This window comes from Electrophorus electricus, chromosome 19 (genome assembly GCF_041902795.1).
Source record: "Electrophorus electricus isolate QZ-2024a chromosome 19, ASM4190279v1, whole genome shotgun sequence".
NCBI lineage: Eukaryota > Metazoa > Chordata > Actinopteri > Gymnotiformes > Gymnotidae > Electrophorus > Electrophorus electricus.
The window spans coordinates 1,022,611-1,045,882 of NC_137515.1; the positions used below are offsets into that span (position 1 = coordinate 1,022,611).

The 23,272-nt window shown below is 47.6% G+C and overlaps 1 protein-coding gene across 3 annotated transcripts in view; it reads left to right on the forward strand.

Annotated features, from left to right (window-relative positions):
• Positions 1-3,187: 3,187 nt before the first annotated feature.
• zmiz2 (zinc finger, MIZ-type containing 2) overlaps positions 3,188-23,272 on the forward strand; it is a 30,352-nt gene continuing 10,267 nt past the window's right edge. Inside the window, exons 1-5 of one of the 3 annotated variants that reach the window (XM_035535645.2) lie at positions 3,188-3,205; positions 18,801-18,906; positions 21,597-21,711; positions 22,039-22,232; positions 22,779-22,962. In XM_035535645.2, coding sequence (XP_035391538.1) covers positions 18,857-18,906; positions 21,597-21,711; positions 22,039-22,232; positions 22,779-22,962 — 543 coding nt within the window. In that variant the 5' untranslated portion in view covers positions 3,188-3,205; positions 18,801-18,856. The other 2 variants (XM_035535643.2, XM_081702274.1) reach the window with 2 other exon arrangements.

Below are 23,272 nucleotides of genomic sequence, written 5' to 3' on the forward strand. Positions count from 1 at the left end.
GAGCTGTGATTTCAGTGCTGCAGTGTTGTCTGTTTGTCTATCACTGGTTTGACTGGGCAAAGGTGGGAGAGAGCAACTCTCTCTTCCCTATCCAGCACCCCCCCCCCCCCCCCCCCCATTGCTGTTATTGTCGGTCAGCCACTTCCCAGGAATGTTCCTCTCCAGGCCAGGGAGAACTCACTACAATGGAATGTGGAGTGCGGCCCCTCTGAAACACAGTGTTGACTTAAAAAGGCCAGAAAATGAAATCAAACATTCAAACGTTGGGCTCCTTGTCCCCTCAGCTCGTGCGCGTACTGTTCCAAGAATCTCACTTTTCTGTGCTATACAGCATGGAGATGCAGCCTAGGCAGCAGCAGAGATAAATCTCTTTACCAAAAAAAAAAAAAAAACCTCAAAAAAACAAAAAACAAACAAAAAAAACCAAACAGCAACAAAAAATACATCTGCAGCAGAACATCCATCAGTTCGATGTAGCTCACGCATTGGGCCAGAGGAGACTATGACAGCTGCATGCTGGACTCGAGGGCGGGGTGGTGTCAGGGGGTGTAGCTTGCGCTGCTTTTTGGCAGTGAGATTCCTCTTTGTCTGTCTCCTTTCGGCGAAAGGGCGCACAAGGGCCGACAGCGACACAGACCCCCCCGGCCAGGGCCACGGCGAGCGATTAGCCAGAGCTTGCGGAGTCACAGGGGCCGCATGGCGTGCCGCACTCGTCAGGATCAATAACAGGCTGCTGCTTGACCCTGATACAGTGGCCTGCGCGCTCGTCAGCTCAGGGAGGGAGGTGGTAGTGAGAGGTGCAGTCAGGGGAGTTGGTTCTTCTGGCCTATGACATTGTTAAATGACTGCAGTGGATGCAAATGGGGGGATGCGGCAGGTCGTGGGGGAGGGGAGACTGTGGGAGGTGGCACTGACATCGATAGTGAGGAGAAAGATGGGGGGAGGCTAAGAATCTCAGCACCTGTTTCCAGGGCAACAGGGAGCTGCTGAGCATAAGTCGGACTTATCCCCCCCCCCCCCGCACACACCCCTTCCCTGCTGCACTGGCCTCATGCAGAGATGCAGACACTTCAAATGAATGATCGTAACACACACACACACACACAATGGATAATATAGATGTCTTCATGTGAGCCGTGTTTTGTTTTAATCCCCTAGGATGTAAATAGTTTCTCACATCTAGCCAACCTTTGTATGTGTCTTAAGCTCCACTTGTTTCCTTTTTAAAAACTGAGTTCTGATCTAATTCATTGTATGCATAAAAATCGATATTGCTTGCAAGGTTTTAATGCTTTGATGGGTTCTAATTTGCCTCCTCATTACCTGGTCAGCTGATTCCCTTTGTTCTCACCACCTCTGACAAAGAGCTCGCTGTACTCACTCCCTACAGCACTTGTCTGGCTCCAAACCTCTAGAGTGGCTTTCAGTCACGCTCATCAAGACTGCACATCTATTGTTCTTTTCTCAGCAGCTTGAGTCTAGCCCCAGTACTCTCTCTCTCTCTCTCTCTCTCTCTCTCTATACCTCCCTCCTGCTGTCTCTCTCTGCTGGATAATTCCCATGATATGTTCTTGCCATCGGCATGGAGCGTACCATTTACAACAGGGGGAGAACAAAGGGGAAATTACAACTTTCTAGGTCCTTTGTAATATTACTGCAGTTCTCCTGCTCCTGCTGTGGTGCAGTCCCTTAGATACAGCAAAATGCTTTGAAACTAGTAATATAATGACACCCTTTGTTAATTAAGTACAAATGATTGCTACGCCCTACATCTCCTACCCACCTCTGAACTGTAGTAGTGCAGTCTATTCCCTCTTGGCATGGTAAAGTGTGTGTTTTATTGACTCAGTGTCTTAAGGGCAGTTCTTTTCCTCTTTTTCTGCAGATATGGCTTTGCCCTGTGAAATCTTAACAAGATAGAACAAGGAAAGAATATCAATTACACTATAGCAAGAGTGAGGGCTTGACAAACAAAGGCAATACTGCTATAAGCACACGCACGCACGCACACACACACACACACACACATTAAAACACAGAGTAAATAAAGATACTTTATGATATCAGATTCGTGACGAGCATATGTGACAAATGCTTGGTGGCTTTAACCCCCCCCCCCCCGGTTTTTTTTTTGTTTGGTTTTTTTTACAGTTTAACATGATACTGCCAATATCAAACAGCACTGCTGGCTATTGCTAGACTAACATCTGTTCACACGGTTCACAACTGCTCCCAGAACCTTTCTGGTGATCTACACAGAGAACACAGGTTTTAACTAAAGATAAGAATATTCTGTATACTAATTAAGTGAAAGGTAGACCAGCTTCAGAACATGCTTACCAAAGGGGCACAAACAGTGTACCTACACACAGCAGTGCATTCTTGTCTGCCATTTTACCTATTTATAACCACGATAATTACATATTCATATTATCATCAGTTGATGTCTGTCCAGAGCACTGAGACATTTTTTTTCACCAATGTATCATTTTCAGAACTATTCTATGCCTTTCTTAATAATAATAATAATAATAATAATAATAATAATAATAATAATAATAATGTGATATTGAGCTTGGTGGAGGTTGAAGCTGACCTTCCTTCACCTTTCTTTTGTGCACTGTGCAGCGACCCACATCATAGCCTAGTTCTTAAAGTGGATTCAGATGTGAACCAATCAAACGTCTCTGTTTCCAGACAAAGCTGCCTTCATGTCTGTGACGTATACATAGTTATGTAATTAATGTAATTAAAGCATAATTTTGCTATCCAGTGCTTAGTGTCATTTTACTGCACTTTGTTGGAAATTTCCTAATCAAACAAATAAAGTCCTACTTGATTATATAAGTTCTAACAAAAATTTGAATAATTTGTAAAAGAACAGTGATGTGTTTAAATAAGCGAAAAAAAAGAATTATTTTTAGTGTGGTGGTGCGACAACTATCTTCCATCATAAAATAACAACATATCTTGCACGGAAAAGATAGGCCATTTTGGCTCTAAAGTGCTCTACCTCCGGCTTAGCGTCCAAGTAGAAGTATGTGCAGCGAGGAAACAGAATGGCGTGGATTTCTCAAGTAGACGTAGGTTGTGTCATTGAGCGAAGCGCAGCAAAGTCGTCATCCGCAGCGACTCGCTCGATCGACGATCCACTAATCTGGCCTGAAGCCGTGGAGGGGAAGTCAGCCGGGGAGGGCGACGAGGGGTGAGTGACAAAAAACTGCCTCTCTTTCTTCCGACACACAACCTCCATCCCCATGATCTCATGAATAAATTATAGCGGCTCATTGTGCAATAGAGGGAGGAATGCAGTTGAGACTAGGAAAATACGGCCGAGGGTAACGTTACAGACTACACATCGATCAAGGTAGCACCGTCTTCTGAGGGAAACTCTTCTCTGCGTCTCGAGCGAGGCGGCTGTAACTTAGCTAGCTAGCTAGCCTCACTCGACCATTGTAGATGGATTATACCATTAGGAAACGATAACTCCGTCGTACAAGTTTTAACTGCACATTGTACGGATTCCCGTGGCATAATTTGATGCGTGTAGATACGTGAAAGCACGGTCGCACAGGTCTTCGAAAAAGGATTTCCACCGCAGAGTTACGGATCCAACCTCGGGCAGCTGGAGTCTTGAGGTAAGTCCAGAAGGAAGCTAGCTTAGCTGGCTAGCATACCTCCTCATGCCTTTTGAAAATTAAATCAGTATTAAACAGAAGGAATCGTTTTGCCGTCATTTTAGTTGTATGTCTTCGTGGATTTTGGGCTCTTACGTTAAATGTTTGCCTCTAGTGTGCTGGTAGCTAGTTAGCCAAGCGATGCTAACTGTCGTGTAGCCTCCGCTAGCCTCACTCCAGTTCCTAACGCTAGCTATCGTAGCTACGTAGGTTAGCGGACCAACCTGGGCTATGTTAGCTTAGCTCTGTACGTTAGCTCTGTCTAGGTAATTTTCACGGTCCGCTCAGTTGTTTCCTTTTTGGCCTTCTGGCTAACAACTTTGGTAAGCAGAGTTAACGAGACCTACTTGTATTATATTTCAGAATTTAGTTTAGTAGCTGAAAGGTATCAGAATATTTTTCGTCCGCGGTTACTCAAAATTTCTTCTTGGCGTTTTTGTGGTGGAGCATGGCATATTTTAATCCAGTGCTCAGGTAACAAATATTGACGAATTTAAGGATTCTAAAATAATCCTTGCTAGTGCCAATGCGAATGAATATTGGGGTTATTTAAATTATTCGTAATAATTTAGTAAAATGATTTAATAGTTTTGAATTAGTTTTACAACAACTTATGAGCCATAGTGGCTCGTATGTCAGTGTTTTAATTTTGTCAGTGATTCTTCATTACAGTGGTGTAGGTTTCATTTCAACTTTGGAGGGGGGGCGACACCGATCACACTACTCAACCTAACACATTATTTGAGTAGTGTGAGCAGGAATTATTGGGGGTTGTCAAAACTACGCCTATGCTTTAGAGTTTGTTCTGTGGTAATGTGGTCACTGAGATCACCATTCGAAATGGCACTGGTGGTTTTGTAAGTTAACTATGCAAGTCCATTTTTGTGAGGTAAGATCTCATTTGTTAGATCTGACCAAGTTAAAAATAAAGGCATTTAACAATAAATATAAAACTGACATAGTTAGGTTTGTGTCTTACATAGGTTCCATTATTATGAAACTGTTTTCTGCATTAATGTCAGTCTGTATTGCATTCCTTATTTATACAGAATTTAGTTTTTTGATAGTAGATCATGTACCTATCATTACTACCTCTTGTAGTTAATTAGCTGTGTGCATAACAGGGTTTTATGTCTGAGTCAGTGTCAAAGGGACCTGGGAACGTTGTTTTGCGTTTACATACAAGTTCATATTCTCCATTTAGAGTAATATACCAGCTAACACCAAAATGTCTTATGTGGCCATGGTGGGGGCAGTGATGTAGGTGTAGACAATGGGATTAGACAGGGGTTGCATACTCAAAAATACTTTTACGTTACCGTCACCCGGAGTGCTCCACCCAGATGCATACGTTCAATGGGGTGTTCAGACAGGGCACCGCTGGACCTGTGTTTCTCATGCAGGACGACATGACATCGCGTGTGCTGTGTGTGTAAAGTGTTGTCCAGCATTCTGCAGCTGTTTTTACAAAGCACAGCAGCGCCAGCCTCACGTTAGGCCATCATGGCCTGGGCCGAAATGACGGCACTGAAAGTGATGTGGACAGATGGTGAGCCTCTGAGCCAAGAGGCTGCTCACCTCCGCCTTGCGGAGTCTGTGTTTGTGGGTCAGAGAGCAGGTAGGCCACAGATGCCTTCCCCAGAGGTCAAACTGTGGCCACATTGGTGTCCCAGATAGATAGTTGTTCACGCTTTAGAACTTCCTTGCTCGGTAATAATTCTATTTCATGATCATGATAAGAACCTTGTTTAACACCCAGCCTCCACAAGCAAAATGCGCAAATGCAGGGTGGAAATGGTGTTATTCTTGGTGCCATAAACTTATGAAATAGTCGGGCTTGAAATATGTTGATCATCTGTATTTGCGCAGTGTTGTCCATTACTGCCAGTGACGGTAACTATGATGACGGGTTGCACAAAAACAAGGAGTGACGTTTACTACGTGCAGTAACACAATGGAAAATCCATGTGAAATAGCCCAACTCTCAATATATATCCTAAACACGTCCCACATGCTTGTTGTGACTGAAATGTTTCTTGTAATGAGATCTTAGACATACTATTTCTCTTATTAGAAGGTTTATAAATCTGCATTCTTCAGCAAGAAACCACCAGAAAAGGAAAACGTTGCAAAAATGGCACAATTTTCATATTAAATTAAATGAGTGGCAGTATAATGCTTATTAAAAGCATTTCACATTGAAAGGGTTTAGTAAATTATTGATAAGTGGCTTGCCTCTGCCATCAAGCAGAGAGCCCGGTGTCCTGAAAATGAACTGTCCCCTTTCAGTGGGCCCTCCTGTGGGACATGAAGGCAGGCCCAGGGTTTTTTTGTTGTTGTTGTTTTTGTGTGTACCCAATGAGCTTTTTGGCCTTAGTGTCATATTAATTTAGCACTCTGCTCATTTCTGTCCCCTTATTTGAGATGGCTATGACTACCTAATAAACGAACTGCGCAGACTGACCCCACACCCAGAAAAAAAACACTTAATTTAAACTTCTCCTTGGCTGCCTTAGAAATGTGTTTGGGGGTTGGACGGGAAGGACGGGGTGGGATTCTCTTAATCATATCTTAATGGAGTCGCTAACGTCCACTGCCGCCAATGCAAACAGTGGCTCCGTGTTAATAAGCTGCATCAATTAGCATGACATGCACTATTGTGGATGAGCCAGGTTTTAAATAGAGCCGGCACACCCGGAAATCTGTGCCTTTATTTTTTAACCTTGGTTTGTGCAAACATGCTGGCTGACCTTGGCACAGTGCTGCAGTGTGAAGACAGCAGTTTTTTTTTGTGCGTGTGTGTTTTTTTGTTGTTGTTTTTTTGTTTTGTTTTTTCAACAGGAGCAATGGAGAAGAAACAAAAGGATGTGTGTGTAATTAAATTTAGAGTCGGCACACAGGCACAGTCGATGAGGTAGAAGGCACACTCTTTCACACCTGGAGTCACGCCTCGGAAACCAGTGCTCCATGTTGCTACTGAATGCCGAGCTTCATTGACAATTTTTATGTCCATTTTTGGAATAAATGTTCGGATTTCTGGATGACGCGGATTAGTATTGATGTATTTTCGTTTGAATTTCAATACAATCTAATGGAATTTCTAAGGATGTTTTTAGTGTTTTTAGAGATCTTCTATACACCCTGAAGACATATAGGCTGTTATCAAACACATCACACAACCGTCTGACAAAGATCTTATTTCCAAAGAACAAAGCAGTGAAAATATATATTTTCTTTCTTTTGAAGGACAGGCATCATTAAAAGATGAAGGCTTTCTGGCTGTGATCACAGTATACCAAGCCACCTGGCACGGATACCACCAAGGTGCCATCACCTACCTGAGCCCAGCCTTGGGATGAAACGCCACCCACTTTTGGCCACTATTGGAAGTTATGGCCAGCCCATTAGCCATTAGGGTGCAGGTCTCAGCTCTTAATTTAGGACGGTGAGGTATTTTCAGAACAATGATAGTCTCCTCAATTAACAAATATTTCTAAATGTTACAGCTTTTTGTGATGTAGTCTTTTTTCTTTTTAATACTGTATGTTGTCAGTGGTTCCCCACTGGAGACATTTAATTTTCATAGTCCTGAGAACAGTTCAGTATCTGTCACCTGGGGCCTGCACTGTGGGGGGTGGGTTAGGAGTGTTTGAGGGGTAGAGCCTTTACGTAGGTGCCATTCGCAGAACTTTGGTTCGCAGAACAAATCTGCACACATTCACCCACCCACCCACAGTCCCTGCAAGCCTGTAAAAGGTAAAGTGCACTCCCCCCCTTTTTGCCTGCTGCTTGCTTTTTATGTACCTGTGAGAAGAAGGGATGCCAGCGGCACTGGAATAACGTTGGCACGCTTCGCTCCGGCATTGTGGCGGGAATTCTGCTCCCGATTGTCATGCCCCTGCCTTCACGGTTTGCGGAGTGTCGGGCTGTCTCCTCCGCCCCCAGCACACGCTCAGGGGAGGGATGTGCTTCCAGACTTTAATGGGAACACAAGAGGCCAGACCCAGGAGTGTGTTTGCCATTAAATGTCAAAGCGCAAATCCGTATTCTCGATAATGGAACCGTATGTGGGAATATGTGACTGCTTTTTAATTCCCGTCTACATCATTGTCCGAGACGAGGTTAAAGAACATGGCGCCATACTCCTCCATCTGGACCATGTCACAGCGGTTTCTTGTTTGTTGCATCCATTTTCTTTCTTTCTTTTCTTCTCTTCGTGTTTTGTGCCGTCATCGTTCCCGGACAGAAACTTGTTCAGGTGATCGGGTCCAGCGTTGAGCAATTTAACACAACAATAGGTTTCCTCGCAAGCTTGCATTGCAAATGAATGGAGCAAGTTTCCACTTGTGAACAAAGCCTTAAATTCCCTAATGGATCCATTTAAGGACAGCAGAGCTCCCAGCTTAACGCTTGAGGTGTTGCACATTCTGTACTGTAGTGAGGCTGCTTAACATTAGTGAAGGTTGAGTAATGCCACAACCCTGCTGCTCACACTACATCACAGTGTTGTGTACCTGCTACAAGCAACCACAACACAAAGCATTAGTCTGCGCTCGTCGCAAGTGTACAAGGTTTAAAGGTGGTTGTGTGCAGATTGGCCTTTTGGCTTAAATAAACAAAGAAAAATAAATGTCTTGAAAGGGGCATCTGTGTAAATTTGTTCCTTTGTTGTGCATGTTGAGTTTAAATGCTAAATGGATCAAACGCAATCAGCCAGTCCATACATGAAAATATTATCATCTTCAGCTCGAGGTTGTGTGTGTGTGTGTGTGAGAGAGAGAGAGAGAGAGAATCGGTAGTCCCTAGCAGCACAGAAGCTCATAACCTAGGGTTACTGAGGTGTTACTCAGACAGCAGGAACATGAGTAATCAGGCTCGTAGCGCTAAGACTGAACAACCTGGAGATCATCAGCTTGCCCTGCCTGTTTCTTGTCCCCTCCCTTCTTGCAGTCAGTGTGTCTGACAGACTGAAGAATAGATGGTTGGCAGGCCTTGTGCGTGGTAAGGAACCTTAGCAACCGACTCCATCATTACCCCCACGCTCCTGTGCCAGCTCAGACACAGGACGCAGGTGTCCTCATCCCGGTTAAACCCCACCCCCTAACCAAACCTTTCGCGTCCCTGCTGCATGGCCTGCATGGCCAGCATGGCCAGACGGTGCTGTAATTTTTTTAATGAATCACAGTGTTCACCTGATCCAACAAGCGAATAATCCTGGTGAAAACAATACCAGCTCATCTTTGTCCATGTCACCTCAAGGCTTCATTACCATGTTTTAAACTATTGCAATATGTAGCTGTATTTTTATTACAATATAGTGCTTTTAGGGGGAGTGAGCAATTAACGTTTACATTCTACATCTGATTCTGTGAAGTTACCTTGCGACCGTTTTTCCATCCCTACTTCACCTGCTCCGTTTCAGCTGCTTGGAGTGATACTTGGCTCTGTTTGGGAATGTTGGGTTTTTTTTATGATTTTTTTTTCCCCCTCCAGTTTTATTTTTTAAAAATTCTTAATATCGCAAAAAAAGTTCTAATATAACTTTTCCCCAAAATTGGTCAGCCTTGTTTAGGACCGGTCAGCCTTGTCCGGCCCACAGCGCTACTGAACCAGGCTGCTTGCCGCCACATGTTCCTGGTCCATGCTCTTGTGTCGAGACACGTTGGAGCTGCCCGCGGGTCAACCCTGCCTGATTAACATGGCCAACTGTGAGCAGGTTGCCCAGAGTGACGCGGGAGACCCAGACAAAGCTGAGTGTGCCCAACACAGACTTCATGCCAGTGTTGGACGCTGAGTAAAAGCTTTCCCAAACAGAGCTTTCTTGAAATGGCATCTTATGAAACTGCATCTAGGGGGATTAAAGGGGGGTTCCTTGGCACTCCTGATGTTGAAGCTGTGTCTGGGAAAAGATCTTTTTGGTGCAAGGATGTAATGGATCCAGGCTTTAAGGTTGCAGGCTCCGAGTTGTGGGGGAGGGGTGGGCTGACCGGACGCAGTGGGGGGGACTGGTAACGCTCCCTTTCAGAACAGCTGCCGTTTGCTCTGCAAGCTGGAGTCCCCCCTCCCCCCACGTTTGGCTGTAGAGACTCTGCTTTGATCTCTCTTGGACTTCGGGCTTTTTTGGACCACTCACCCAAATTGCTCCCGTTGGCCCCGTGTCCTGAGGACTGTTGTTTCTTCTGAAGGATATGGAGTGGGGATGTCAATGCATGAGGGTCACAGAGGTCAGCCCAAAGTGCCTTTCCACCAGCTGCTAAGAATCTTGGGAATGTGAGTAAAGGTGGTGTTCAAATGGACAACTAGCAGCTAATGGGTGTATTCTTCTCCATCCAGGCACGGTGATGTCAGCGTTTCCAGAATACACCAAGCTGTGGTTCTAGCTGAATAAGTCTGGTGTTCTGTCTTTTGTATATCTGTTGGTTGTACCCCCTATTTCTCTTAATAAGGTAATTGGTTTTTAAATTGCCGTGCACTGTGAAAGTGATGTGATGTGGAGGATTTACTGGTTTGAGCTGCGGAGCTGCTAGAATGTCTACCATTAAGGTTCACTGCCAGTGAAGTGGGTGACATTGTATCCCATGCGACGTGGGACATGCCAGAAACATTCTTCATCACGATCCTCCCTTTATTTTTAGTTGGCTGTGGTGACAGCTGCTACAGATGAGGTGAATTAGGAGATGTGTTTTATAGTGTTGTAAAACACTACTGTGTTGGTGGAAGACCACACGGGCAAGGACTCAGACGTGGGGCATCCATGCTGTGCTGGGTGCATTGTCTCCACCCCTTTAATTCCTCCTTCAGATGCTGAGATGCATATTGGAGTGGGTGGGTCTAAGCTCCCAGGGCTTCTGATCTCGTGTGCTCTTGTCTGCCTGTTGTCCTTTTGATGGCTGTCCCCTTCGACTCTCCTGAGTGTCTGGAAACCCCCCGGGTACAAAATACTGTGTTTCTCTCAGTGCAAGCTGGAGTACACTTCTCTACAATTTGAGGCTTTGGACGTGCTGTTGCTTACTGGATGGTGTAACGGCCGGTAATAGCAGCTGATGAGCTGCTGGGAAACGATGGAAACGGCCATTGTCAAGGATGTGGTTTCGAAATCAATCGCCCTAAACTGGTATTTAGTTTGACGTGAGGTGTAATCGAAACCTGCTGGGGGCAAAGTCATTTCACTGTCCAGTCTTCTCGGCTTGAGGACTTGGAAGCGTTGCGTTCAGCTTGTTGGAGCGACTCCTGTGTTTTTTTTTTTTTTGTTTTGTTTTGTTTTTTTCCCCCCCTTTCTTTTCATCCCCCTGTGCGCTGGTGCATGGCCCGGAGGCTGGTCTTCCGCTGCTCTGCCCTACCACGTGGTCTTTCCCTAAATGAGATCGCTTCTTTCTGATCTGGCCACCACAGGAAACGGGCCAGTGCCATCATTCACACTCTCCACATGCTGTCCCTCTTGTGTGGGGACGTACAGGGAGAAATCATTTTTATAAGAACAGAAGGGGTGGGGTCACCATGGTGACCAGCATGTGTGAGAGCTCCCCGATCTGCTTGCCTTGTGGTTTTACGGGGCCACTGAGCTCACGAATACATGTCTGGAGAATGAGCGTCATGGTATTCGATTGCATTGTTAGGCTGCGATGTTCTGATGAGTTTGACTCTGTATTCAGGGCAGCACAATGAACTGAAACAGTTAGTTAAAGATAGGCAACAAATGTTGATAGCAGCGTCTTCGTTAAGTCTTTCTGGCTTCACATGGCATTTCTCATTTAAGATACTCATTTGATATGATTGATTTTGATCTTTTTTATTTGGGGTGTTGACCGGCAGTCAAGTAATGTGTGGAGAGAAGCACTGTGTGGGCTTTGGGGAAATATTTGCTTGGTTCAATTCCACAACTTGTGATTTAGAATGGAAATGAAATTCAAATCTCTCTGGACTATGTAATAAGAAGTGCTGACAAACAAGCACCACTACTTTTACAACCTTCTCTTCCCACCTGATCTACTGGGACTGGGCCTGGCCCCGCCCCTGTATGAGGCCACACCCTTGGGGGTGGACCTTGATCAGCATGTGTAGGGAGAAGCTCGGCTGGCGGAGTGGCCACTAATGGCCACTACCTCTGGCCCCTTTCTTTGGGCAGGGCTTAGTTAGCGTGCCGATCAGAGCCAACCATGCAAGGTCAGTTGGGTTAATGGCTTCCCTGTACCCAGTGACAGGGACACCGTTACCCTGATGGATTCCTTATTAGCACTGCGTCTCCAGACCCTGCTCTGCCTGGCCATGCGCTCTCTGCAGACGGATACTCAGAGCGCTAAGTTCTTGGAAATGCGCGTGAGTTAGATCAGTTATTTGGAGAGGTAATGTGATCCCTGATCAAAACGTACTTTGCTGCTATAAACTGCCATTTCCGTAGCAGCCTGCTTTAGCTCGTGATGGCTCTTCAGAGTGCTTGTGCTGACATTTCTATTAAAAGTGGAATGGTAAGCTTTTACATTTAAATGTGCAAATACCAGGATTTTAAACCATGTTCTCAATCAGTGCGTCTGTTCCCAGTATTGACTGCTGGAACAGGCTGAAAGTGAAATGAGCAGAAATAGGATTCAAACAAATTAGCACCTCTTAGCACGTACAGAGCCACTGAAAAGCCACGGATAGCTGTGGACCACGAGAGAAGGCAGGAATAAACATGCAGCCTGGTTATTAACTGGTTTCTGAAAGGCCTGTTGATTGTTAGGAGAAAGGATACGCGTGAGGTAGGAGCTGTGGTGGGTAAGCAGGTGCAGTATTAACATGGAAGACCCCATCATGCACGTGGGCTCATGGATTTTGTGTTCTCTGAGCGTCTTGACAAATGTCATGTATTGTAGATCCATGTCCTGTGGCAAAATAGTGCATCTCATTCATCAGTCATTACATTGATGGTGCACCGATGTGATTTCAGTATATTTCAAAGCATGTAACATTCATAATATGCCAAAAATCATCCGAATATTGTGTCTTGTCCATGCTCAGCTCACGTTACTGCAGGGATAACTCCAGTGCTGGAGATCTATTGCCTTGCAGACTTGCGTTCTGACAGACCTGCCTCTAATATTCAAATGCTGATGATTAACTTAGGTTGTCCAATTAGGGTTGGAACTAAACACTGGGGTGGGGTAGGGGTGGATGTCTAGGGCACTTTCCCTCTATGGAACGGTACATAGCCAACCCTCTGGTGGGCTAATGAAGTGCACAACGTGCATGAGTAGGAAGGGACCAAAGGCAGATGAATGGACGTAGCTGCTCCCTTAGCAGGGTGTGGAGGGACCAGCTGCAGACCGATCTGATACCTGTCAGCAGCTGGATTTGTGACACCTCTGCTGTCTCTCCGTAGCTATAGAGGCTGAATTCCACCACTGCTGCCTAATCTGCCATCTTTGTGTACACTGTGTTTGCAAATATGCTGAGTACTAGATCAAGACATATTTTGTGTGTGTGTGAGTGAGAGAGAGAGATTGAGTGCTGTATGTGTGTGTGTGTGTGTGCGCGCGCATGTAATTTGCAACACACACCACTTGTAAGCCTTAGTGCAGTGACCTTGTTCCGCCCCTCTGACACTCTCTAACCATGTCACTGGCTCTTCCTGCGGCCTTCCTGGTGACTTTGACCACAGCCCATGCCTGCCATGGTCTGGGAAGTCAGAGAGGGCGTGGCTCTCTGTTGGGTCCCCCCCACTTCCAGAGGAAGACGCTGGCCTTTCCTGAGCATCCTCCGCTCCATCAGTCGAACATATGAGCCCTACAGGGACATACACGGAGCCCTATGTTTGTGCACCGGCATTGAACAGTCTCTCTGTGGAATGTTTAGTCTGATCCTAATGGGTGTCGGGAGGAAGGCCAGGAAGGCCTGGAAGGATGGCACTAAAGTTCCCAGCCTTTTTTAAAGCTATGCTAGCGGTCTGTGTTGGTTGAATATGGGGGCAGGGTTCATTATGGAAGTCTACAGGGCAGTCATTACATCATTCCAGACAGGAACTCCAGCTCTGCTGAAGAAAGAGGATCTACATTTTTTTATTTTGAAGGACTTTCAGCCATGTTCTCCCTGCGTTTAGAGCTTGGTGGCACCAGCAACAGAGAACCCTGCCCCTGGGCTCGGTCCAGCACTCGCTGTGGAGCAGAGCGGGGCTCTTTACAGCCCTGGAGTGAGCGTTCAGCGTCCTCCCGCACCGCTATTGGTGGGCTGACACGACTACCGTCGCCGGGGCTACCGTCACTGGGGCTGGCCAGCGGCACGCTGTCTGCGCGCCACCCTCTGCCGAGTGCCTCTGTCGCCATTAATCAGACAAACCATCAGTCAGTCAAGCTGCTTTTCACAAGCTGCAAGAGAGCGTTGGGGCTGTGTGCAGAGTAGGTCACATTGCAGAGGTGGGGGGAGGGGCAGTGGGAACCACTGAGTATTGAAGTCAGACAAGTTTATCAAGCACAGAGCCTTGAACAACCCTGCCGACGCCACTGTTCTAAAGGACACGACCATAAGAGTCGTTAGAGCAGAATCAATACAGGCAGACTCTGTATGCATTCAGACCCGTCAGCCCCAAGCCGCTCACCGGGGGACAGAGGTTGTAGAATGCTGAGGTTGTTGCCCAAGACCGTTTACAGACGTCTATTATGCATTTTTCTGCAGCACGTTGGAAGACACACAGGATTAATCTAAGATTGGCTTTACATATATTATAGTTCACATTGCTGTGTGTTGCCCCACTCACCCAACAATGTCTTATTGTTAGTCAGTAGAGTTTCTCAAGCGCTTAATTCACTCAGTTCCTGTCTTAAAAAATCCTAATTTTTCCAACTGAAGCAAGTGGTAGCAGTGTAATTTTATGGGGGCCCACCGGAGTAGCTCTGCCACACCACCCAGTAGTGCTGCCACTCCACCCACCCCCCTGGGAGTAGCGCTGCCACTAAATCCAGCCCCCCGGAGTAGCACTGCCACACAACCCAGTAGTGCTGCCACTCCACCCAGCCCCCTGGGAGTAGCGCTGCCACTTCATCCAGCCCCCGGAGTAGCACTGCCACTCCACCCAGTAGTGCTGCCACTCCACCCAGCCTGGCACACAAAGCTTGCAAGCCACTTACACACACAGTTCCTGAGACGTGTGTGTGTGTGTGTGTGTGTGTGTGTGTGTGTGTGTGTGTGTGTGTGTGTGTGTGTGTGTGTGTGTGTGTGTGTGTGTGTGTGTGTGTGTGTGTGTGTGTGTGTGTGTGTATACACACCAGGCTACTTGTCAGATTGTTTTGAAGGAAAACTCTAGCCTTTTTCAACCAAGTGCCTATCTAACCACAATCATTTCTACATGTTTGTGTGTACAAAGAAAAGAACATAACATCCTTCAAAATCATGTTGTTTAATTCAATAAATAGAAGTACGAAGTGACTATGTAACTTGAATTCAAAACAACCATTACCTTCTAACAAATGTTGTCAGGATGGGTCACACCAAAGCTGTTCTTAAGTGATTTGAACAAACTTTTGAACACAGAAGCAACATGATAAAATGCTCTTGTGGTTAATGCCTCTTTCCCTGAGGTGTTGTGGCGTTCATGTGCAGGCAGGACCTGTGTGGTTTGAGCTGAATCGCAGTATTGCAGACTCTTCCCTCTGGACAGATTTACAGCTTCATTTGCATAAATACCTTTGACTGAAAAATTAATAAAGGTGTACTACAGAAATGCGGTTCATGTGAATCTTTGCTCAGAGGCTTCCTTTAGAAGTTTCCATGTACGCCAAACCCAAACACACATGTCAAACACCATTGGTTATAATTGACTACAGATGCATCACATGGAGATTAAGGTGTATGCCAGTGGATGATGCCTTTCACTTGATTGATTGGCTAACGTGGTGGGTGGTGGCTCCATGGCTCCTCCCCTCTGCTTCTAAAAGTTGTCCTGTTGCTCCTCCCTTTGAATAAATTAACCATCAGTTACCAGGAAGCAACGGGAGCACACAAGGTATGAGAATGGCAAACAGCTGTGAACAAAGGCCTGGACACGCCGCAAACATAGCTGAGCTGGGAGGTGACGTTTGCCCACTCTCCTCCCCCAAACACACACACACATGGGCATCCGCCTGCTAGCTAGTGAGAATCAGGGTCCTCCACCACATTCCAGTGCGGCCTGGACGGAGGTACCTGCGTAGCCATCTCCGTCTGCTTCACGCTGAGCCACTGATCCACCACGCTCATGAGCCCAAACACCCAGGACCTGCTGGACTTTGCGCTGATGATTTAAAACTCCACTTCTGAATATATTGTTGTTCTTCCTTCTTTTTTCATGAGTATTGAGTAGCTCGAACTCCTGCCGAGCCCAAATGAGACCTGGGCTGCCACCAGCCTGCGCACGTCTCTCTGATGCTGAGCCTCCTTATCTTCTGCATCTCCCATGTGATAGCATCTGTCTTCCCACCTCTCGGTGTGTGTGCTTGCGCCTTGGTTCCTGTTTGCTTTGTTCCTCGTAGGCTGTGTCCAACTTTCCTTTTGTATTCCTTCCTTTATCTCTGTCAGTCTGCTCTTCACTAACGAGCCAGTTCGCTTACAGCTGGGGGATGTACATAATGATTTTTGCTGGTCTCCTTGCAGAACCGGAAGTAGTGGTGGTGGTGTGGTCAACTGGCTGTGTGTGTGCAGGAATGTGTTATCAGACCCAGCCTTCCTGTGACGCCTAATCCCCTTCTCTCTGTCCACCCTCCCCCGCTGTCTCTGTGTGTGCGTACATGTGCGTGGGTTAGCAGCCTCTGGGCTCCAGTCCTCTCCTCCCAGCTGAGGCCATGTGTGGAGTGGGTGGCTGGAGGGGGAGGGGACCCTCAATGGCCTGAGTCACTCCCCTGTTTGGCATGAGGACAAATGGCCGATTTTGGACATCGGGCCCTAGTGAGCCATTAGCTGGTGCGGTCCTTACCCCTGCTCACAGATGTCCTCCATTTTAACGCACTGACTCCTGAGGAGTGGACGCAGGAACCGTCCTCCAGAGAAGCTGTTCGGGGCCCTCTGGAGCCCACCTGGACAGGGACACTGCTTTGGCCCACAGCTATGTGGGTCCATGCGTGTGCCTTCCTAGCGGTGCTGGCTCTTCTGGCTGGAGTACAGTATTCAGTAGGGGTCCACACCCCTGTTGCAGCCACCCGCCCTGAGATTTCCTGTTGGAGGGGCGGAGGAAGCTTTGTGGGCGAACCCAGCGACCCGACCCGCCACATGGCTAGAGAATGAAGGAGACCGGGGGGGGGGGGGGGGTTGAGAAAGATGTCACAAGAGAAAGTGAGAGTGGGGGGGGGGGAGGGAGAGAGCACGTGGGGGGGGGGTTGTGTGTGTTTGGGGGTGGGGCTGAACCATAGGATCATGGAGAGAGGGAGAGAGAGAGAGAGAGAGAACAGGGTGTTCTGTTCATTGCAGGGCAAGAACAGTTTGTGCTGTTATCGGCCTCTCTCTCTCTCCCACACACACACAGGGGATGAGGATGCTGATGCTGAAGTGTGCTACCATGGAGCTTGTAAATAAGATCTAGTGGGGTGTGTGGGGGACACTTTCTTTCGCTTCTGTCCTCAGCTGGAGAGAGCCGTCCTCCCCCGGGTGTGTGGTACTGGCCGCTGTAATCTGCAATATCTGTTTGGCTGTTTGCTCAGGTCTGCCGCACTAATGGTGGCGATGACTCTTCTGGAGCGCGTCACACAGCGAAGCTAATACAGACCTTATAAAGCCTGCAGAGGGTGTTATGAGGTGTCGTTACGTTGGAGTGTGCTGGCGTGCTTTGCCGTGTGCTAGCGTGTCTGTGGTTGTGAATGAAGGCAAGTGGCGGTGTAGACGCGTAAACGTTATTAAACCTGCTACACTCATGCGGTTGTAAAAACACAACAGAGTGGCTCATCCATCTCCAGCGCACGCGCGCACACACACACTCTCATTATCCCTGTAGGTGCCCCTCTCTGTCATACTCTCTCACTACTTTGAGTGACTCTCTGTCCCCCTTTCCACCCTCTTTTCTCTGTTCAAAGCTGTAGGGTGTCTGACCTAAATGTAAGGAGAGCAAGGGAAAGGGGGAGAGAGAGAGAGGGAGAGAGAGGAGGGGGGGAGAGTGGGAGTTGGGGGGTGACAGACACTGATGCTGGCAGCAAATTAGCATGTCTGTTAATGGTGCTTACCCCTGAGATAGGAGGCAGACACCGAGGTATCGAACATGGAGTGAAACACAGCCTATGGGGATGGGCTGAATCAAGGGGTGGGTGGGTGGGTGGGTGGGTGTGTGTGTGGGGGGGGAGGGGCTGAGGGGCAAGCGTTGGGTCTTGTCATCATTAGCCACCACAGTCCACACGCAGACATACACACAAGTCTGTCGAGGATGAGGTATCTCTCCCCGAGCCTCTGTGAATAATTGATGCCGTTATCTTTGAGGAGGGCTCGAATCGCATGCGCTCTACCAGATACTCTGCCTTTTTTTTTCCACACCGCATTTTTGCCTTTCTTTTGAAACCAAAGCGCTATAAATAGCCCCCACCCTGCTCCATGGGCTGGCCGCCCCCCGGTGGAGAGGAGGGGGAGCGCACAGCCGGGCCGTGGCGTGCTGGCGTAGTCCGCAGGCATGCTTGAAAAGCGTCTCGCCTCCGTTCCACTGCCTCTTGGCACCCACACCTTGCCTTTTGTCTTCCTGAGGTTTCCTGCAGAGGACTCTCGCTTACACACACACACACACACACACTCTGAGCGGAGAGAATCCTAGAGAATTCTGTTTTTCTGTGAACACGTCTTTGTGTTAATATCTTGTGTGTGTGTGTATTTAGTGGGGTATCTTTTATTTTAAAGCCGTGATGGGTGGGGTGTCTCCAGCTGGGGGAATGCTCGGTGCGTTTGGGCGGCGTGGGGGTGAACTGAACTGTGTGCCAGTTTTGGGGTACGTGCTGCTTAACCCCCTCACGGCTGCTGCTCTCTGCCGTCGCCGCTAATGTCTCAGTGAGCTTGTGTTCCTCAGTGAGTCATGCCGGAAAAAAAACCTTTGTTTCTGCCAATGTGGTGATTTTTTTTTTCTTTTTTTTGCCCTCTTTGTGTCTCTCACTTGCTCTTGCTCTTTCTCACACTCTCTCTCTCTCTCTCTCTCTCCTCTCTCTCTCACAGACTGCCTGCCAGGTTGAGGTGATTTGGGGTTTGCTCCTGACCCCTGCGTTCCTCCGATGAACCCCATCAACTCCATGAAACCTGCCCTGCCTCCAACGCCACACAGGTGTGTGTGTGTGTGTGTGTGTGTGTGTGTGTGTGTGTGTGTGTGTGTGTGTGTGTGTGTGTGTGTGTGTGTGTGTGTGTGTGTGTGTGTGTGTGTGTGTGTGTGTGTGTGAACGAACCATGTCCTTTCTCACTTGTCAGTACACTACGTCTCTCCCACTCTCGCTCCCACGCACGTCTTCCTCTGGAATGACACACTGAAGTCTTCCAGTCTCTTGATCTGTCACTCATGTCCTCGTGCCGCGCACGGCGCTCCCTGAAGCTTCACGGAGCCTCGCGCTGGTGGCGCCGCTACCACGCACCGACCCTACTGTCGGCACCTGGGATTCGGTGCAGTGACGCGCGCTCATTGAACGGCTCCCACGCAGGAATCCACAGCACAGCCTAAATTCTCCTCTGAGATATATCGTTGCTTTAATCTCGCTTTCAGGCTTCGTGATTTTCACACTTTCAGCAATTTGGAAAGTCACAACTTGCCTCTGGCGAAAAGGCTTTTCCTGCACACACATAATTAGTTGTATGTTTTATATTAACGAGTATCGTTTCTGAAAACTGGAACTTGACACGTCTGTGTAAGATCTCTTCACTTGTTTGTGCCTCCAACGCTGAGTGACTCGTGTCTGAGTTTCAGAAGGTCATGGAATCCTAGCAAGTACAAGTAATAAAGCCAATGTGAAACACGTTAACGTTAAGCAGCGCTGTTGCAGTTAGTACATTCACTGCAATGGTGTTACCGCCCCCAGAATGCTGTTCTAGACCCTCCCGTTACCCGTCATTGGCCCTGCCTTGGGCCTGCCTCACAGCTGACTTGGATTCCGATAGGCTGTGCTGTAAGTCCTGTTCTGATTGGACGCCTGAGGGTTTGGCAGCAACAGCAGCAGCAGCAGCGAACAACAGCAATTTCCTGTTTCGGTGGTGGCGGGGGATGGGCGACAGTGGGCATCTGGTGGTTTCTGCAAAGAAAAACCTCACTCTCCCCTGGAATGTTCTCTGTGCTGTTGCTGAGCAGCAAGACAGCCTGAATATGGGTGAAACCCCCACCCACCCACCCAATGGCTGCTGCTTATGGTGGCTGTAGGACCTTTTCCTGAGCTGGTATCATCCTATGGAATCCCAGACCCATGACCTTTTAAAGGGATGTTCTCCGCAAACACGGCGATCTATTACACCAACAACCAAACATTTTGACATGTCATTGTGTACTATAACAGAACAGAAAACAAATGGAACCATACAGGGCTCGCATTGTCTTCATAAACAATAACATTTAACAAAAATGTGAAACCAATGATTCTTTGTATCACAAGAATTTGTAAAATTACATAATGAATCATTTCAGAGATCAGAGTACTTTTGTAAGTAGGAGACTTGTGAGCAGAGAGGTCATTCTCAGAGTCTTTACTGTTTAGCTTTGGAGTTCAGAAGGAATATTCATTTCTATGTAGCCAGCACTGGTAAGAGATATTGTACCAGTCTCGTCTCGTCTCATCTCATCACTGGTGGTGTAATGGTTTTCCTATCAACACTGGTTTCATTAAAATATATAAAATCATGAGGTGAAATAGTGTTAACTCTCCATCTGTTGCAGTAGATAGAGCCTGCAGATACAGTTACAGTCACAGTTGGCATCCAGTGTCTGTTTTAATGTCAAATAGTTTGTCTTCCTTTTATTGCTTTGTTTTCCTGTTTAGCAAGAAAAAAGTTTTTGGATTTTTAAAAAAAAGAAAGTTTTATTAAAGGTTTGTTTTGAATGCAGATGCTAACTATCCACCAGGGTCACTACACTGTAGTAAATAGTATTTATTCAGAAAATGTAGTATTTCAGCTATGGAGCTTTTGGTTATTTAGTTCTTAATTTAAAAATAATGTTAGTGATGTGTCCAAAAACTGCGGTGACCTCTCAGCCCAGCAGGGCAGTGTCGCCATTTAACCTCTGGAACCACGTACCTGGACATCCTTCAGGAGTTTGGGGGTTTTGGGCTGGTAATAGTGTTACTATAGTAATATAGAGCGTAACACACAGTAACAGCATCCATGTGTAACACACACTGTTCATTTTTTGCAGCTGTTTTTTTCACTGCAGTGTCTAATGTAGTTTGGCTAATTTTGGAAACATTAAATGAGACCAATCTGGTTTGATCCAGTTATACAGAAAACAGTAGGTACACACTCTCTCTCTCACTCACACACACACACACACACACACACACACACACACACACACACACACACACACACACACACACAGCCTCCTCTCCCTTGGCATTGCTACTCTTTCCTGTCTCTAAGTGACTGTAGTCGCCATGGAAACATTGTTCCGAGCACCTCTAGAGCATGTGGCTGTGACACATTGAAGTCTCACAAAGACATGAACACACAAACATGCACACACATGCGCACACTCTTACACGTTCTCTCCCACTCTTTTCTGTTTCTCTCTCTCTCTCCCCCTCTCCACCCTCAGTACGTTTAGCACCATATGTAAGTATCATTCAAAGACATGAAAATCCAGCATCTCATCTCAGATTGGCTTCAGATTCCACAATCAGAGCTTCTGTGGCGGATCTGCCTTCTGTCTGCTCACGTTCAGAGAGAGCAGAGTAAACACAGGGGGAGAAGAAATTTGAATGATAGTTCCCCCTTTCTCTCGCCACCCCCCCCCCTTATTCTTGCGTCCTCACCCCCCTGTAGTGACGGCTCTTACCCCTATGACCCAGCGTCCTGGCAGCAAGGCTCCAACCAGCCCCCTGGCTCCCTCTCCGTGGTAACCACTGTGTGGGGGGTTACCAGTCCTTCACCTAGCCAGGTAAGCCTGACACTTGACCTCACCCTGTCCAGAGTGCCCCTCACAGCTGAGCATGTTCATTACATTCTGTCATTCTGTTGGCTTATATTGTTGGAAATTGATTTCTTTTTTTATGTCAGTTTCTTTAAAATATAATTTATTTACAAAATATATAGCAGATTTATCTCCTGAATGTGTCAGTCTGACAGTGTGAGAAACACAGGTGAATTAAGTATAAAACACTATCTCTCGCTCTCTCTTTTTTCTTTTTCTGTATGTCTGACTCTCCTCTCTCTCTCTCTCTCTCTCTCTCTCTCTCTCCCCCCTCCCCCCCCCCCCCAATACCAGGTTTTTGGCGCTCCCATGGGCCCTGGTGGTAACTCGGCTGGTGGTCACATGATGCCCGGTAATAGTCCTGGTATGAGCTCGCCCCAGTTCATGGGGCAGCAGGGCTACCCAGAGCCCAACAAGGGCTACATGCAGCAAGGCATGTATGGGCGGCCCAGCGGGGGCTACCCCGCGGGGCCCACCTATGGGGGCAGGTGAGCGCAGGACACAGCCCTGCTGTTGATGCCATGGTGTGTGTGTGTGTGTGTGTGTGTTTTCACATGTGTTTGGGCTATAAGGGTTGGGGGTGGAGTGTGACGTCAGAGTGCTAGCTGGCCGTCACTACAGTAGGGAGGATGAGGAGGCTTTTAGCACTGTCCGTGGGAGAGCGGGAGTCCCGCCCCCGCGGTGACTCGCCTCCCGCCCACACACACACACGCACACACACACACACACACACACCACAGCTGCCTTTTTCCCCAGGAGTGATTTGCATAGTAATACATCCTCTGAATCACCCACTCAGGACACTTCATTTTGCTCGATGAAACGTAGCAATGATCTGGCTCCTGTGCTGTACAGCAACCCCTGTAATCAGTCAGGCTTATGCCACGCCCATCCTCTGACCACGCCCATCCTCTGGTCACACCCCCCTCTGACTGCGGCCGTGCAGCATCTCCAGCCTGGTGATGCTAATCAGTGGGTGTGACAGCTTGTTTTATTGTGTGTGTGTCTGTGTGTGTGTGTTTCCCCTCTCTTAGTTATCCCAACAATGGCGGTGGCTCCCTGGGGATGCCCCCTCACGGAGTCCGCCCCCCCACCGACTTTACCCAAGCCGCCGCCGCAGCCGCCGTGGCTGCCGCCGCCGCCACAGCAACCGCCACCGCCACAGCGACCGTGGCTGCCATCCAGGAGAAGCAAAACCAGGAAATGAACTACGGCCCTGTAAGCGGCATCTCTACCTTTGGTGACCAGCAGGTCCTCAGTGTTGTGTCTCAGCCCAGAGAATTACATCACCACTTAATCAAGCCCCCAGTGGCCTTCACATCAACCCTTTTTACTTTTAATACTAATCCCCCAGGGAAACAGACCCACTGGGTTCTGGGCTACTGGTATAAAACCTGCTGTTTTTAGCTCCTGTTTCTTATGGTGGACATGCTGTGATCTAGGACGAGTGGGCCGCTGTGTGGAGACATGTCTCACCCTGCCTTTCTGCTCAGTTCGCCCCCTGCTGGCACAACCTGCAATGTCCATT